Source organism: Pinus tabuliformis, chromosome 9 (genome assembly GCF_031772625.1).
Source record: "Pinus tabuliformis cultivar Carrire ecotype Pingquan chromosome 9, CPIR1, whole genome shotgun sequence".
Classification (NCBI taxonomy): Eukaryota; Viridiplantae; Streptophyta; class Pinopsida; order Pinales; family Pinaceae; genus Pinus; species Pinus tabuliformis.
This window is the reverse complement of record NC_142307.1, coordinates 750804798-750821484: the sequence shown is the minus strand read 5'-3', so window position 1 is coordinate 750821484 and position 16687 is coordinate 750804798. Positions and strand designations below refer to the sequence as shown.

At 37.5% G+C, this 16687-nt stretch overlaps 1 protein-coding gene across 3 annotated transcripts in view; it reads left to right on the top strand.

Moving 5' to 3' along the window:
- The window catches only part of VPS54, a 309776-nt gene that overhangs the window by 273255 nt on the left and 19834 nt on the right, over window positions 1-16687 (top strand). For 2 of the 3 annotated variants that reach the window (XR_016263770.1, XR_016263769.1), the window contains exons 18-19: window positions 5620-5700; window positions 5838-6198. Coding sequence is in view for 1 of the 3 variants with exons in the window: in XM_089446018.1 (XP_089302144.1) it covers window positions 5620-5700; window positions 5838-5976 (220 nt within the window). In the remaining 2 variants the exon portion in view is untranslated. Of the gene's footprint in view, window positions 1-5619; window positions 5701-5837; window positions 6201-16687 lie in introns of those variants that run through there. The other variant, XM_089446018.1, reaches the window with a different exon arrangement.

The window sequence follows — 16687 nt, the reverse complement described above, 5'->3', positions numbered from 1 at the left end:
TCTAACGAAGATATTGTTGAATTGGTTATGGAACATTCACTTGGGATGTCCATTGTCTGAACTGCAACATCTACGTGTGTTGTTTCTTCAACGGGCTTGTTTTCTTGAGTTGTCATATTCACTGGATCGGTATTCGTTCCCTTATTTTCAACTTGAACTGTTGTGACTGAAGATTCCGATACTTCTTCTTGAGTGACTTGTTCCAACTTATCTTTTAATGCTTTCTTATCCTCCTTAAGTTTCTTAGTTTGACTGAGCAGACTTTGATTATGGTTTCTCAGAGGTAAAAGTTCTTTGGTTTTTGATTCATCAACCTTATTTTCAGTGTTTTGAATTTTAAGTTTTTCATCTTTTAGATCTCTGATTTGTTGTAATAAATTTTAATTAAGGTTCTTTAAACGCAAATTTTCCTCTTCTTGTTTTGATAAAAGCTGCTTGAGTTCTTTCTTTGAGACTTTAGTCTTCTTTACTTGTGCCAATAATTTTTCGATGTGGTCCTTGAGACGAGAAATTTCTTCATCCTTTTCCATTATTTCTTTGTAATGTATGTCCACAAGATTTTTATGTTCGCAATCTAACACTTTCTTGCTTTGTTGAATTTTGGCTATTTTTTCATTCTCTTGATCTTTTAGCTGCACTTTCTCGGTACGCTGGGTAACATCATTCTGTGGAAGTGATGATGGATGTAGAGAATCAAAGAAGGAATCCATTCTCTTTAATCCATTCTCTCTCTTCTCAAGTCGCTCAAATATTGTAATTAATTGTTCTATATCTCTTGTGATTGATTGTCTTTGTTCCTTACTCATGGATACCATATTTTTTCATTTTCTTCACTTCTTTTATATTCCTTTTTTTTCAACAATTTATTTATTTATTTATTTTCTATATATATATTTTTAAATTTTTATATGATATATTCTTTCTCCTTTTTTTTTTTCTCTCTTTTTATATAATTTCTCTCTCTCTTTTTTTTTTGTAATCTATAAAAAATATTTCCACTTCTCTCTTAAAAAAATCATATATATATATATATATATATATATATATATATTTCAAATATTCTCTTCTTCTTCTTTTTCTTTTTTTGTTCACTCTTTTAATAAAATTTTTATATAATAATAATTTTTTTAATATATATAATTATAAATTATATATATTATATAATTTTAATTTATATATATTATAAAATTATAATTATATAAAATTTATATATACTTTTTTGAGACCTGCTTTTCCTTTTATATGTAACTATATAAGGCTTATATAGTGACCCTTTTTATAATTATAATAATATTTTTTCTTTCAGAGAATTTGGATGAGACGTGACTCTTGGTACGGTCACAATCTATCTTTAGATTTGAACGATTAAAATTATTTAGATCACACCTTTTTTCTCCAATGTTATCAAAATATCTTTTACTTTTAAAATAACATGGGCAATTACCATGGGTTGTTTCTAAAACCTCGGTTAATGTTCTCGAAGTAAAATGTAAAACTTACCACTGGTTTCTAAAACCACTGGCAATTACTATTGGTTTCTAAAATACCATGGGCAATTACCATAGATTGTTTCTAAAACCTCGGTTAATGTTCTCCACGTAAAATGTAATACTTACCACTGGTTTTTAAAACCAAGGGCTTCTCCACGTAAAAAGTATTAAATATAATTGAAAAGGGTTCCTGCTTATCTTTATTATGCACTTTTTATCAATAATGTAAAACCTTTTTTTGTGTGTATATATATATATATATATTTCACTTTTTTTTTGTTTGTTCAGAATATATTATTTCCTTTCCTCTTTTTTTTTATATACCCTTCTTCATTATTCTTTATTATTTTTATTTTTTTTTAAATAGTAGCAAATGGCCAAAGACCTAAAAAATGGAGAATCTCCCAATGCGAAACGCTTCAATTATGATAGCAACAAGGTTGATGATAGGTTGATAGCCAAAGGCCTGGTGATCAGCCAAACGTGGCTCTGATACCAAATGAAGCGAACAAGGATCCTTCTTAAGATTAATTACTCCAAAAGACTTGGAATATCAAATTATCCATTAAAGATATAAATATTATATTAAATATATGAATAAGAATAAGAATGATGATGAATTACAATGAGAACAAGAGGCTTACTTATATACCACGCAAGTGTCTCTTCATGAAGAGTCATGTCTTATTAGACATGCCTCTTCAATCTAATTACTACTTAACTAATAATTAATTATGATTATTATCATTTACATTATATTTATATTATTTATATATTTTATTTGTTACATTGGCTCAAATAATAGACACATCCTTTCACTGTGACATGTCGGCTTATTTAGGGAGACAGAACCACTATAAATACCCCGCTGAGGTCACCATAGGAAACACAAAAAAATTCGGACAAGTCTCTGTAATTTCGGATGGGTGCAGGCAGCTCAGAATCTCGGACAAGGTACAGTGGTACAAGACACTCGGATAAGGGCAACAGTTCAACATTTCGTATGGAGGGGATTACTATAGCTTTCAGATGAGTATCACAGTGATATCTTCGCATATATCCCTGATGTCTTGGCCTAGTTAAAAGGTCACAACCATACAGTCTCAGCATAGTTGCAGCAGACCTCGATGCAAGGAGGGCATAGCTATAGTCTTGGTGAAGAGCACAGTGCAGAAGTATACACAGTCATAGTCTCGGCATACATAATCTTATCTCGGCACACAAGTCATGATGCAATCATGATCTCAGTGGTATTCCAATGAAGATATCAGTGGTGCAACTATGATACAACAGTTATCTCTGTGCATCTCTCATTCATGTATATAAAGATCTCGCTGTGATGTTGAAAATCTTGATGAAGGAACAGTCATGGAGCAGCAAGAATAAAGATCTCAGTGGTAAAGTAGTAATGGCTTCAATGGTGCAACATAATGTTGATCTCAGCAGTGACAACGAAGAGGGTTGATGTCTTAGTCTTGGAGTGGCATAGTAGGTAAAGGGTCATGGTCTTGGTATTCGTCGATTGGAATATCTGTAAGAAGAATTTTGTGCGAGTTTTCCTCTCCAAGAGGGAGAGGGTTTGGCCCTGGCAAAAAGCCAACATCATGTGTTCTTGTCTCTTTGTTTTGGTAGCTATTCGATGAAGTAAGAAATACACACACTAATGATATCAAGAAAAGATTGTGCTAATAAGCTAAAGATAAAATACCTCACAAATAGTTATCATGCTAAGAAGAATCTCATTAACTATAATTACCCCAGATTATTCAACATTTTTTACCTGTTCTAGTCCAATTCCGACCGATTCTTGGTGCAGAGGGTTTTCGGGTTCGTTCACCAGTTCAGTTTTGATAACATTGGTATCTACTAGTTTAGTAGTAATTAGATTCTAGAATGATAAATGATGAATTTAAATTTTAAATCAATTTGTATTCCAGAATGATGACTTATAAATTTAATTTTTAAACCAATGCATATTATAAAATGATGAATGATGAATATGGATCAATGTATTTAATTATTTAATTCAATTATGTATGGATCAATATATTTATGCTTTCATTTTTTACTATATATATATATATATACCCCGACGTCTCCCCGTCCCCCCTAAATTTGAGGGTACTCCCACATGCCCCCCGTATGCGTCTCCCCGCACCAGCATCCCCCTGTCCCAAAGTCTTGGTGGAACATTGATAAATTGCTCTCCATTTTATATTTAAAAGAATTTTATAGACTTTTCTTTAAAATATAAATTTCTACTGAGAAGTGCTCTACAACCTAGTATAGAGGAGATGTATAGGCATAATGTAAGTATGTAGCATAATGTAAGTATGTATGTATGTTAAGTGTTAACATTTCTTAAATGTCAACTCTATTTACATGTCAGCTTATAAAAAAATTAAAATATAACAAAAGAACATTAGCTCAACTGAAATTAAAAGATTAAAATGTATAAGAATTCCTTCTATTGTTGATATTGATTGTTTTGGAGCTTGATGTGTTCAGTCGTCCTTCAGGGGTATTTTCAAAGCTGCACTGCAAATAAATGCTGTACTTAATTTTATTATCTTTTTCCTTTTTTGTCCTCTGAAATTTGTATTTTCTTCTATAGTTTTATTTGTATTTATTTATTTAAACCAAGAATTTCGATGATGTGGATCCATATAGATTGTTATCTTATCTCTGAATTCAGAAATACTACTGAAGACTAGTTGTTGTGGTGTAGTTTTATTTTTAAACCATTGAATAATTTAATCTGATAACCATGTATGTAAATCATCTTGCTTTACTCGAATAAATTGTACAGAAATCGTTTACGACATGTAAAGCAAAACGTCTGCATGTCCTGTAGAATGAAAACGATTCTGCACTATTTGATATGGAAAGTAAAGATTAAATTTGTCAATCATCAAATGTTTTTCAAATATTTGTGGAGCTTTGAAATATTAATACTAGGAATTACTGTAATTGCCCTATTCTGCATATATTAATTAGAAAATATTTATTTGAGAAAATCACCAAGATTCTGTCTATTTATGATTTAAAAAAAATCACTCACCATCGATATGTTTGCATCTTGAGAAATGTGATCTCTCTCAGCGCTTGATATATCCGGGGTTAAGATGGATCTAGGCTGGTTTTATATTCAAAAATGTTTAAATTTTTTTTATTGATTTAAAATGTGGAAAATATTCTCATATGTAGTTGTGTAGTAATGGAATTTAAAGTGGTAATTTACTACATTGAAATGCCAATAGCAGTGGGCTTGAAGGCTCAGAACTTGTCCGATAAATCTAGAACATATAAGGCCTGTTAATGGAAAGTGAAAAGTGCCTTCACAACCCAATCCCTGAGGATGGGATATGCAAGTTTAACACAAATACCTAATTCGGAACATATTTTTTTTTCTCTGAGTGCAATGTAGCCTTGTCTGAGGATTGCAAAAAATTTATTTTATTGCCTGCCGTAGCATCATGTTAACCTTGTATCTCCCATTGATGTTTTTGTCCGTGTTCCCTGCTGAATATCTGGAAGGGCTATGCAACAGCTTTGTTTATATTACTGAAGGCATGGATTCATTCGGAAGTCCATGAGCCAGTACATCTTCTGTATAAACATATATTCATTATGGTTTATCCCTGCAAACATTTCTCTGACAGATCCAGCCTTAATAATACTGCATGAAATAAATCTCTTGGGTGCCAATCATCCTCTGAAAACTGCTGGAATAAATCTCTTGGGTGCCAATCTGTGCCTAACTACTTTTTCTGCTGACCATATTTTTTATCTAGTTTTAAGCTATCACTTTTACTACATTGTTGAACATGTTAAGTAACATGTGATAAAATGTCCTATGCTGCCTCTTAAAATGATGCGTACTTTAAGTGGATGATTGTGTTTAGTAATGTGCTATTTACTTCTTTGCAATGTGGACATCCTTGGTGAGTGGAATAACCTTCTGGGCTCATGCAGAATATACTTGCCCATTTGAATGTGTGTGTGTGTGCTGATTTTTATTTTGATGGGTAACATCTATTATATATGTATTATAGTTCTGTAAGCATCTTACTCTGCAACATGGAGTTGTACTGAAAGAATTAACACTTTCTTAAAATGGCTGAAACAGGCAAGTAGTTCAAAACTTCCACTCGCAAATTTCGGATGCATTTGCCAAGATAGATGTTAGCAGCCCGCAGGCGAAAAACAGGTTGGCATGAATCTCAGATTGAAATTCTCTTATAATTAATCTTTGCATCATAATTCAGTGTAGAATCATTATTCTTGCAAAGCAATTGTTTTTCCCTTGTGTACTAGTGATTTAACTGGATGCTTTCCTGTTTCCAGACTTTATAGAGATGTTCAACATATCCTTGCATGTATTCGTTCATTGCCAACTGATTATTTGAGTGAAGATGGTACACCAAATCCTGGACAACTTGATAAATTTCTGTTGCAAAGATTTGGGAGAGAGGCACACCAGTAAATGAAATTACATGATAAATGGTCAGGGCTTGTAATTCATCTGAAGATATACTAAGCCTTTCCAAATCATGTTTAGAGATGTACACTCTTTGCGCAAGAAGCTTCTACTCCAGCAAAAATCTCATCTATAATCCACAGGAGCCTTTATGTATTAGAGGAAAAAGTAAAGAGACTTTATCTGGTAGAGAGAACTGTATCTAAGTGCGGGAAATGTACTTGAAAGGTGAGTAGTTAATTTCGTTGCCACTAACAGATTTTAACAAACAGCACATTTCTTTCTTTCTTTCTTTTAACCTTGTTGGAGATGATGGAAAAGATAGGGATCCTAAATTCTAAATATAATACTATTGTTCCCTACTTGTAGGGATGACCACCATGTGGTTGTGTACTCTTGCATATTGGTGACAGATAAACTGCTATAACACATTACAGATCTGTGGTCAGATATTAGGTAACTGCAATTCCAAAGTAAATTTGAAGCTATGCAAAATGAACAGCAATTGTAGAACCAAGATTAACAAACAAAGAACAAGACGACATTATTTGCTTATGCAACACTTAAAAGGGGCTGCCATGATCCTTTCGAGGCTTCATCATATGAACTTTATCCATCCATCTAGTCTGGTGCAATATTTTAAAACTTGGACTCAAATGTCGAATTGGTCGAGGGTGATCTCGACATGGATTGTCTTGGACCAATCTGATTTCAATGACTTGTTTTACTAAAACTACATAATTTTTGTTAAATTTTAACAGTGTTCCATGGGGACGCGTTCCGCATGGTCGGGTGCATGCATCCTTCGCATCCCACGCACCTGTGACGGGGTACTTCTAGTGGTGCGTTCCCCACACACCCTTTTTGGGGAGTCGTGGGCAGACACAGGGGGTGTGTTTCCCTAGTGTGGGGGATGTGACTCTCCAAAAAGGGTGCCTTTGGGCGCCCCCCCTCAAAAGGGGTGCTTTTGGGCATCCCCTTTGGGGAACGCGACTCCCCAAAAGAGGTGCTTCTAGGTGTCCCCCCCCACAAAACGGGTGCTTCTGGGCATCCCCTTTTGAGGGGGGATGCGTCCCTCTTCGAATTTGTCTAATAACACTTGATGTAGCGGACCAATCATTGAGATTGACTCCTTGATGTCGATTTTATTTTTAGTCCTCATTGTCCATTTTTACTTCTTAGTTTTAAATTTGTGTGATACTAGATATTAATGACCTCGGACCGATTATTGTCTCCTCACTCTTAACTATTTTTGAGTTTCAGACTTTGAGTTATTTCAATTTTGAATTTAGTAATTTACTATTTTAGTGTTCAAACTTCAGTATTTAGTATATAGCATATGGTAATATACTAGTCTGTTTTGCTTTTAAATTTTAATTTAGATTCTAGAATGGTGAATGATGAATTTAATTTTTAAATCACTTTAGATTATAGAATAATGAATGATATGGATCAATGTATGTCATTATTTAATTCAATTATGAATTTACATTTTATGTGTGGATCAATGTATTTACTATTACTATTAGTCTATTTATGCTTTCATTATTGAATATGAGCTTGAATTATATATATATATATATACACACACACACCTCGACATCACCCCGCACCCTCGAAATTTGAGGGTTCTCCCACATGTCCCCCTTGTGCATCTCCCCGCATCGGAGTCTTGGTGGAGCATAGAATTTTAGTGAAAGAAATATTTTAAAGATTCCAGTAGAGACAAAATATGAGAAGTCTGCTTATGCATATACCATGTAAGGGTGAATATATCAAAATGGCATTGAGTGCAATACATATCAACAACAAAATACATAATCAATGAAGTTGTAAATGGCTTCTCGAGTCCAAAAAACATGCTACAAGCTAATGGCCTATTGCATAGTAGATAGCACAAATCATTGATCAACATGATCATTAATCAAACTCATCACCAGTACGAGTCTTCAGAATACTCGGATGACTCAAGGACATTTGTGATTGCAATACTAGTAATTGTAGTACTACTAGAAGCATGAGCTGGCCGAGCTGCATGACTAGTGTTGGAATGTGCCAGGCTTGGTGCTTTGCTTCGACTCCTCTTATTTGATTGAAATCCAATCCAATCCCCCTCAACTCCGAGTTATTAATATCAAAATCAGGATCAAAATCTACTTGGCGACTCCTTTACCCATTCTGAAGTTGGATCAATATCATCCAACACAATGGGATTTATATTAGCCTTTAGGTTTTTTGTTTAGAAGCCCATATATTGTACTGTATGTAAATGAGATCATTTACCCATTTTTGTTCCAAATGATTTCTCTTCTTCATGTGAGTCCTTTCAAAGAAGGACCAATTGTGCTTGTTACCACTCCAACTAGCAGGGGACCTAAAGGGGGATCCCTAAGGGGCAAATGCTAGATCAAGGGAACAAATGGAGACTTAGCCCACTCTCACCTCAGCTAAAGCTCCATACTATTTAGGGACTTTCATCGATGGGAGGAGACCTGGTATATATGGAGTCACAAATGAAGGATAAATCAATAAGTGGATATAGAGTGACCCAAATAATCCCTTTCATTAAGAGGTTGAAGAATAGAGCTTGCTTGCTTTCTAAGCAAGGTACAATGTCTTCTAGGAGAAGGATGGGAGGATTTGAGGGTTAGGTTTAGGGAATATGACTTGTGAAAGAGTTTTTGGAGGCTTAGCCCACTATCACTTTATCTAAGGCTCGCTACTATTTAGGGACTTTCAGTGATGGGAGGAGACTCGGTATATATGTAGTCACAAATTAAGGATAAATCAACAAGCGGATATAGAGTGACCCAAATAATCCCTTTCCATAAGAGGTTGAAGAATAGAGCTTGCTTGCTTTCTAAGCAAGGTACAATGTCTTCTAGGAGAAGGATGGGAGGATTTGAGGGTTAGGTTTAGGGAATATGACTTGTGAAAGAGTTTCCCAATCCCTAAAATCCTTATTGAAATTGGTATCCCAGATGGTTTTTGAAGAATTTTCTTTTGAAAGAAATGGGACCACACGGGACCAAGTGGACCCAACCTAGGTTAAGAGGTAATAGTTTAGCAACCAACGATATTCTTAACCTAGGCAAGGATGGGGAAAGGATCAAAGAAATGATTTTCACTTAAATGTGTTGAATTGATCCTATGAGGCACTAGCCTTGGGGATACCAGGGCAAAGTTTGATCTAAGAACTAGGGCTTGGCTTTTCTCACAACTCCATTGTCAGGATGGCTTCAAAATTGGAGGAGGCCTTGAGGAGACATTAGTGTAGGGGAGGCTAGGAGATTGAACTTTGTGGAGGGCTAGTTTGTCAGGAAAATGATGTGCTAGCTGAGCCAACCTGGCTAGACCTAGGAAAAGGTGAAAAATAATTGATTTTGGGTGACCACATCTTGGTAGATCAGTGCCTTAGTCTTGGGAGAATGGAGTCTATGATAAATATGAATGAGGACTTCGCTTCTTAGTCAAGGAGGCCTTAAGACTACCTCGCTAGCTTTCTAGGGCAAAGGGAAGCAACCTTGCAGCTTTTATACTTCGACTTGCAAAAGGTGATGGCTTATCAAGATGAATTTGTTGATAGAATTATCCCTGGGAGTTTTCATTCAAATTACATGGCTCATACATTGAGAGATGCTATATAGAGACCAATGTTACTTGGGAGCGGGAGTGGGAGCGAAAACGGGAGCGGGAGCGACCGTTTTCAGAAGCTCCCGGTTTGGGAGCGAATCCGGGAGTGATTTTTTAAAAATATATATATATATATATATATATATATTATATATTATTTTTTAATTTTTGATACATATATGTCAACAAAAACATGTAGAATGATGAAATAGACATAAAAAACATAAAAAAACATAAATTGATCATTGAACCATATCACATCAATCATCTAGAAATTATAATCATCATCAACCATGTCCACAAGTTAGTAAAATACATATTACAACTGCAACATATTGAGTCTTATAAATCATGATTCATCAAATTCAATATTAAAGTTTCAACTTCAAGCTTTCAGAATTGAAAATTCAATAACATTTATCATCATTGATCACCAAAGTTGTACTTGTAAGCCAAGTTTAACCATTACAAGAAGTAATATCGAAGATATTTCTAAGTCCTAACTTCTAACTGTTAACATGATATGAAATGTTAAAAATTTATAAAATGAAACATGAATAATGAGATGAAATGAAACAACTTTAGTCTTTCAGAAAGCATCATATTCATAATTCACAATCATTACCAATGAGTTATAATTGCCAAGGCCCAACTTCAAACTTCAAATTTTCATTGTCACAGTGATATAATGTTTACAAAAAATATCATAATGATATGAAAGAGTCAAGAGTCAAGAGTCAAGGACTCAAAACTCAACAGTTATGAAAACTAAAGTCTAATAGAAACTAAAAAAGACAAGTAAACTGTAAATCTACATGTGGCCCTTGCCACGAGAGTCTCCAGGAGTATAAGCAGGTCGTGGTGGTCTTCTAGGAGTCTCCCGCACAGACCGACGACCAGAACTAGAACCTCCACGCGAGGGTGTAGATGGAGGTGGCGACAGCAAAGGAACAAGACTCGGACCTCGAGCACTGCTACTGGATGGTGGAGGTGGAGGTGGAGGTGGCATGGCTGCTGCTTCATTTTCATCGCTTACAAGTTCCTCTTCTAGTTCTTCAATATGTACAATGCCATGCTCCAAATTGTCATCCTTTGGACGATTGTCCCAAATTTTATATGTAGGATCCTCATTAGCCCGATCACAGTAATGACTCAACAACCTCAAGTTGTAGTGCACATAAACCAAGCTTTCTGCTCGGTTTTCATTGAGTCTGTTTCTTTTCACATTATGTATATAACTGTAGGTGCTCCAACACCTCTCTACAGAAGAAGAATTTACAACCTGTGAAAGAACTTTTTTTGCCAATTTTGGCAAAAGTCCGTGGCCACCATATGTTTCCCACCATGTGAGAGAATCAAATTTATCTTTGTCGTCCATTGCATGGAAGTTACCATACAAACCAGTGCCACTGAAGTATCTGCCTATTTCAAGGCGCACAACTGCACATTCCTCCCTGTCAGGCACCAACTTTTCTAATGCTTCCAGATATCCTTTAGTTACCTCTTGATCTAAATGGGGTTTGGTCCTAACCCCACCCCCTGCTGCAGGTTGGCCCAACCAAGATGTAGAGTAGTATTTTGGCGTAAGGATATACGCCAAGCAATGTAGTGGAAGGTTAAGCCTATTCCACCGTTCACACACACAATCATGAATCAGTTTGTACAAGTTGGGATCTCTATTATGAACAATGTCTTTTATTTCCCCCAACATGGTATCCATTTGCTCATACACCTCGCCAGTCACTGGTTTGTCTGTATCTGCAAACCGAATCATGTGATAAATTGGCTTGGTAAAATCCAATACTTGCCTCACAGTTGTCCAAAACTGCCCATCAAGAGCGGCCTCCTCCACCATTTCAAAACCTGCCATGTCAGCTACATTTGTAGCCCTTTCCTTTAACACCTGCCAATGTGGACTTGATACCATGCTAGCTAATGCCTCTCTTACCTTCAAAAGGCGCCTGAAGGTGGGGTAATAGCTACCAAATCTAGTCCTCGCAATCTTCAGCAACTCCAATCTTGAGTGACTGCGGAAAAGGCCATGGGTATTGCTATGATTTGTAATAAATTTTATCATTTGTTTTCCTTTCTTGTACAAATTACCAATCCATTGGTATTGTTCATTTTTGTTTTTGACAATATCATGCAACAGAAGGTTCAATGTGTGAACCAAACATCCAGACCAAAATATGTTCGGGTATTTATCCTCAATAATTGCTCCCGCTGCCTTACAATTAGGAGCATTATCAGTGATGACTTGGATGACATTGTATGGGCCAATACGCTCAATTGTTTCAAGTAATGCTTCTGCAATGTTGATGGCGGTCTTGAACTTGTCTGAGTAATCATGTGCAGCTAGAAAGATGGGACCACTAACAGACACAGCAAGAACACTTATCAATGGCTTGCCTTTTACATTTTTCCATCCATCAGATACAATGGACACCCCATTGTCAGTCCAAGAACTTGTCATTTTATTCAAAGAATGTGATATTTTTGCTTTTTCATGATCAAGGCCAACAATTCTTGCCTTGTCATACCCAGGGCTCTTGTATCCTTTAGGGGCATCATTTATGGTAGAAACCATTTCGTGCCAATAAGGTGAGCGTAGAACATTGAATGGTATCCCACATGCATAGAGAAACCTGTAAACTTTTGAATCCACATCATTCCTACACCCCTCATCAAGGAAATCTGATATGGTTCTACGCCTTAATGATGATGACCCTGTGCCTCCATGTCCATATCCACTGCCTTGGAAGGATGCTGAAGGAGTTCTTTGTGATTGTGAGCTTGGTTCAAAGAAACCCCTTGATCTTTTTGTTCTGTATTGGGCATCCTCCTCTTCCTTTATGTATTTGGCTCTATCTGCTGTTGACACCGCTGCACAAGTTTTGATTCCTATTTGTTTCTCTCAATCCCATGGCCTTTTCCCACGGAGGTGTCTTCTAGCACAGGTGTATGAACCTGTGTAATCAGTGTTGCAATGGGGGCAATGAAATTTAGTGGTTCCACCCCCTCTCCCTGTTTCAGCCCTGTGAACATATTTCCACAATGGAGTTTGGTCTTGTTTAGTTTTTTGAGGGTCATGTTCAACCTCCTCCACCTCCTCCTCACTGGGGTTTTCACCCATTTGACTTTCTCCGGCTTCTTCATCCCCCTCTTCAGTTTGGGGCCCCCTCCGTTTCCTACTCTCCAGCACCATAATAACCATAAAAGGGACCAGGAAGAGGAAAATGCCAATAAATATCGCCAGGTCCATGGTGTTTGATGTTTGTAGGGTTTTGATTCTTGAATCTGCAAATTAATTTAATTTATTGGGATTAATTAATTTAATTTAAATACATGATCTTTAAACAGTTAAACTCAAACAACTAAATTAAATCAACTAAATTAACTACCTAACCAGCTAAACTAACTAGATTACTAAGTTACTTACCTCTGCAGGCTTGCTCCTCGCTCCTTGGCACTTGCTCCTCGCTCCTCAGCACTTGCTCTTCGCTCCTTTGCTCTTGCTCCAGCTCCAAACCTTGCTCAATGAAGTTATAATGAATGTTTTTTGGCCCATTGGGCTTATAAAACAAAAAAAAAATTCTAAATTTTTTTATTTTTTCGGGTCCGGCGGATTTTTTTTCCCGCCGAACCGCTCCCGGCCCGGCTCGAATCGCTCCCGGAGCGATTTTTAATGTCCGGGAGCGATCAGGGAGCGATCGCTCCCCGATCGCTCCCGGGCATTAAAAATCGCTCCGGGAGCGCGGGAGCGATCGCTCCTTGTGTCGCTCCCTAACAGACCAGGGAGCGCAAATTTTTTTAAGGGAGCGCGCTCCCGAGCTGCTCCCGCCCGGAGCGCGCTTCGGGAGCGGGTTCGAGGGGGGGGGCGCTCCCCCGCAACATGGATAGAGACAAAATTCCACAATTTAAGCAATAAATGCATGCAACAATGAGCCCTAAAAATAACGAAAATACCTATCCTATGTATATGACAAAGTAGAACAAGAATAACATTAAAAGCATGTATTTACATGTAATAGAACATATCCAACCATCCACAATTTGACAATAGAGAAGCTCCATGATAAGATAAACCAAATCTACACATAAATATTCATCCATAAAGCTCCAATTCATCCTCCAAGAAAAAGTGCGAAATTCTCAAGAGAGAGAAGAGATCCAATCCAAAGTGATCGTCCACATATGAACTCATTTCACTTGTATTTATACACTAATGAGGAGTTTGAATTAGTCTCCTTGGCCTACATAAGCCCCAAAAATAAAATAATGTGCTAATAATCTAACTTTTGGTGACAAGCCCACCAAACTAGCTCACAAATGAAAGAATAAGCCTCTTAAAAGGTCAAATGATGAATAATACGTGTCATAGGGCCCTCCAAGAGGCCTGATGAGTTCCATAGGTGCCGTAATGAAGAATAGGACCCTCAAAAGTGATGGACAAGGGGTTAGCCCCTTGTTCTCCAAACAATAAACATGTGGTTCTCCCAGTGGGTGTGGGGGAACAATAACAACCTCATGGGTCTCCAAATGAGACAAAGATGCCTCTAGATCATCTGCAAGGGCTCTGATGGTGGTGTAGGTGATGTCACATCATCCTATAAGTCCTCTGTCAACTGCCAAGTGTATGGTACATCTGTGGGGCTGGCTAGGCAAAGGTGAATCGGGTGCATCTTCCTCGTCAGATAGGTAAATCTCGAGTATTCTGAATATCCTCGGGGATCCATGAAGTACTGTCTATTACTGTCGAGACCCATGGCTCTCAACACACACCCTACATGTGCCAATGTAGCCCTCTGGAGGATTAGGACTATGTATAGGGAGACCAAACCAAAGATGGAGACCATTTGCAATCTTGCATAAGATCCAATGCGTCCCCTAGATTTCCAATACAACAAGTCATTAGGCAAATCGAGTAAATGAACTTACCAACCATGGACCATAGGTGGGGACTTCATAATGGCTTGCCCTTCCATAATGGGCTTCAAGATGTGTCAGTGTCTCCTAAACTCCAAATGGGGTTAGCCACGTATCCTATTAGGTGGTTTCTACTTCTAAAGGGCATAATATGGTCCAGGTACATCCTTCAAAAGGTGGTGGCATGTGACAGATAGGTGAATGAAGTAGGGGATGAGAAGGGGCAGCCGTGGGCCACATGCTGGGGTACATGGGTAGCTAATAAAAGGGTACCCAACACTTGGGTTTATAATGTATAGGAGGGAGCAATCGTGCTACATGAGGTTCCCCGATTGTGTTCCACCCTTCTTTATATGTCTTTTGCCTTTTTATGATTTTCTTTGATTAACTGCTCGGGCCTTAATGGGTAAGAGCATGATGCATAATATATAACAATGAATACATCCTTTTAAGGTAGGGCGGTTCATTGCCCACTAGGGGTTGGGACAATCATGGGTTCATATATCTTGAATGATGGGGTAGAGTTCATGTATTGGCTTTTGCCTACGTGCGAAATGTGTTTGTCCTGACCATCATTTGCATTTTGTGGTACATTTTCCTATTGAATGTGGCCAAATATGCTTTTATCTTTCTTTTTAGCTGCATCAACCTTCGGGGCATCATTTTGGGCCTGACCCAAGGTGTGGGCAAGGGGAAGGGGTGAGCTAACCCTATGTGGACCCAGTGGAGGAATGTGGACCCAGGTGGGAGAAATAATGAATGGGGTAATAATGAGTGGAAAAGGGGGCAATATATGCAGATAAGGGAGCAGGACCATGCAACCAAAATCAGGGTTTCCTGTGAAATACCATCCCTAAAGCCAAATGGTCAGTAAAATAGATACCACAAGACTAGAATCTAAGGTTAACATCCAAAAGGGGTCTAGGGGACAAGAGCAAAGACCTAAACTATTCTTGCCGCCGAATCCCCCCATTAATCCATGTCCGGAAGTGCCCATGATAAGCAAACTATAGTACTCAATTACCAAATGGCAAGGCATACCTTTAGGTTTGGGATGCCCACCTTCAAACATAACATCATGACAGATGGGTGAGGGACCATGGCTGCCTCAGGTGGTGGAGAAGTATCACAACGAGCTAGTTGGTGGTTGCAAGGGGCTGCTAGCTAAGGACCATCTTGGAGAAAAAATTTCTCCTAGGGATATCACCCACAAAATGGTGGGTAACGGTGCTCACACCTAGAAGCACTGCAAGTTTGGCTCAGGGCTTGAACTTCAATCTTTTGCAATTGAGGGCAGTGGCTACCAAATGACTCCGACCACTGTACAACAAAGACAAATTTAGTTCAACAAGTTAGATTGGGACTTTGGCTAAAAATCAAATATTTAAGGTTTAAAATTTAAACAACTAAACTTTAAAAACCTGTGGAATTACTTGCAATCTCTTGCAATCTTTGCTAGGTTTTTGCCAAAGGCATGGATCTAATGAAAGCATTGATCTTTTAATGTACTTTTAGTTTCTCTACCTCATTAATTAACATGCACTCCGATCACTCACATAGTCCATCTTTGACCTTCCCAGTTTGATCTTCCCTTGGTTGAGCACTGTATTGCTACCTTGGGTTTAGCAAATACCAAACTGTATGTAGGATTGTTCCATCTATTATCAACAATCTCCTAGATAGGCTTATATTTAGCTACTCTATCTTTATAGGCTATCCTTATTTTCTCTCCCTTGAATGATACATAGCCTCATAGTTGTAACACGTGGCCGATTTTTCCCCATCCATAAAACAAAACACTATAACAAAGGGCTCGCCAATTTTCACAACATTTTTTGCTTTTTCCAGAAGTGTTCTTAGAAACATTATTTTTGGTATCTTTTTAATCTTTTTTGCTAGAAAACATTTTTTCAAGTTTCGTGTTTGGGAAAGGATAGATTGCAATGTGAGGAAGTGAGTTGCAAATCATATGATGGCAAGCCTAACAAGGTCCTTTTCTCTACCAAATAGCAGTCCTAAAAAGAGGGCAAGTCTGCCCACTAAAGTGCAATAGAAATCGGTCTTCTTAGGAAGAGAACATCTGCCAAGAAAAACAAGTCTTTCACTGCCCAATCTCAGTCCAAAGAAGAGAGACAAATCAGCTTTATGAGACACTTGA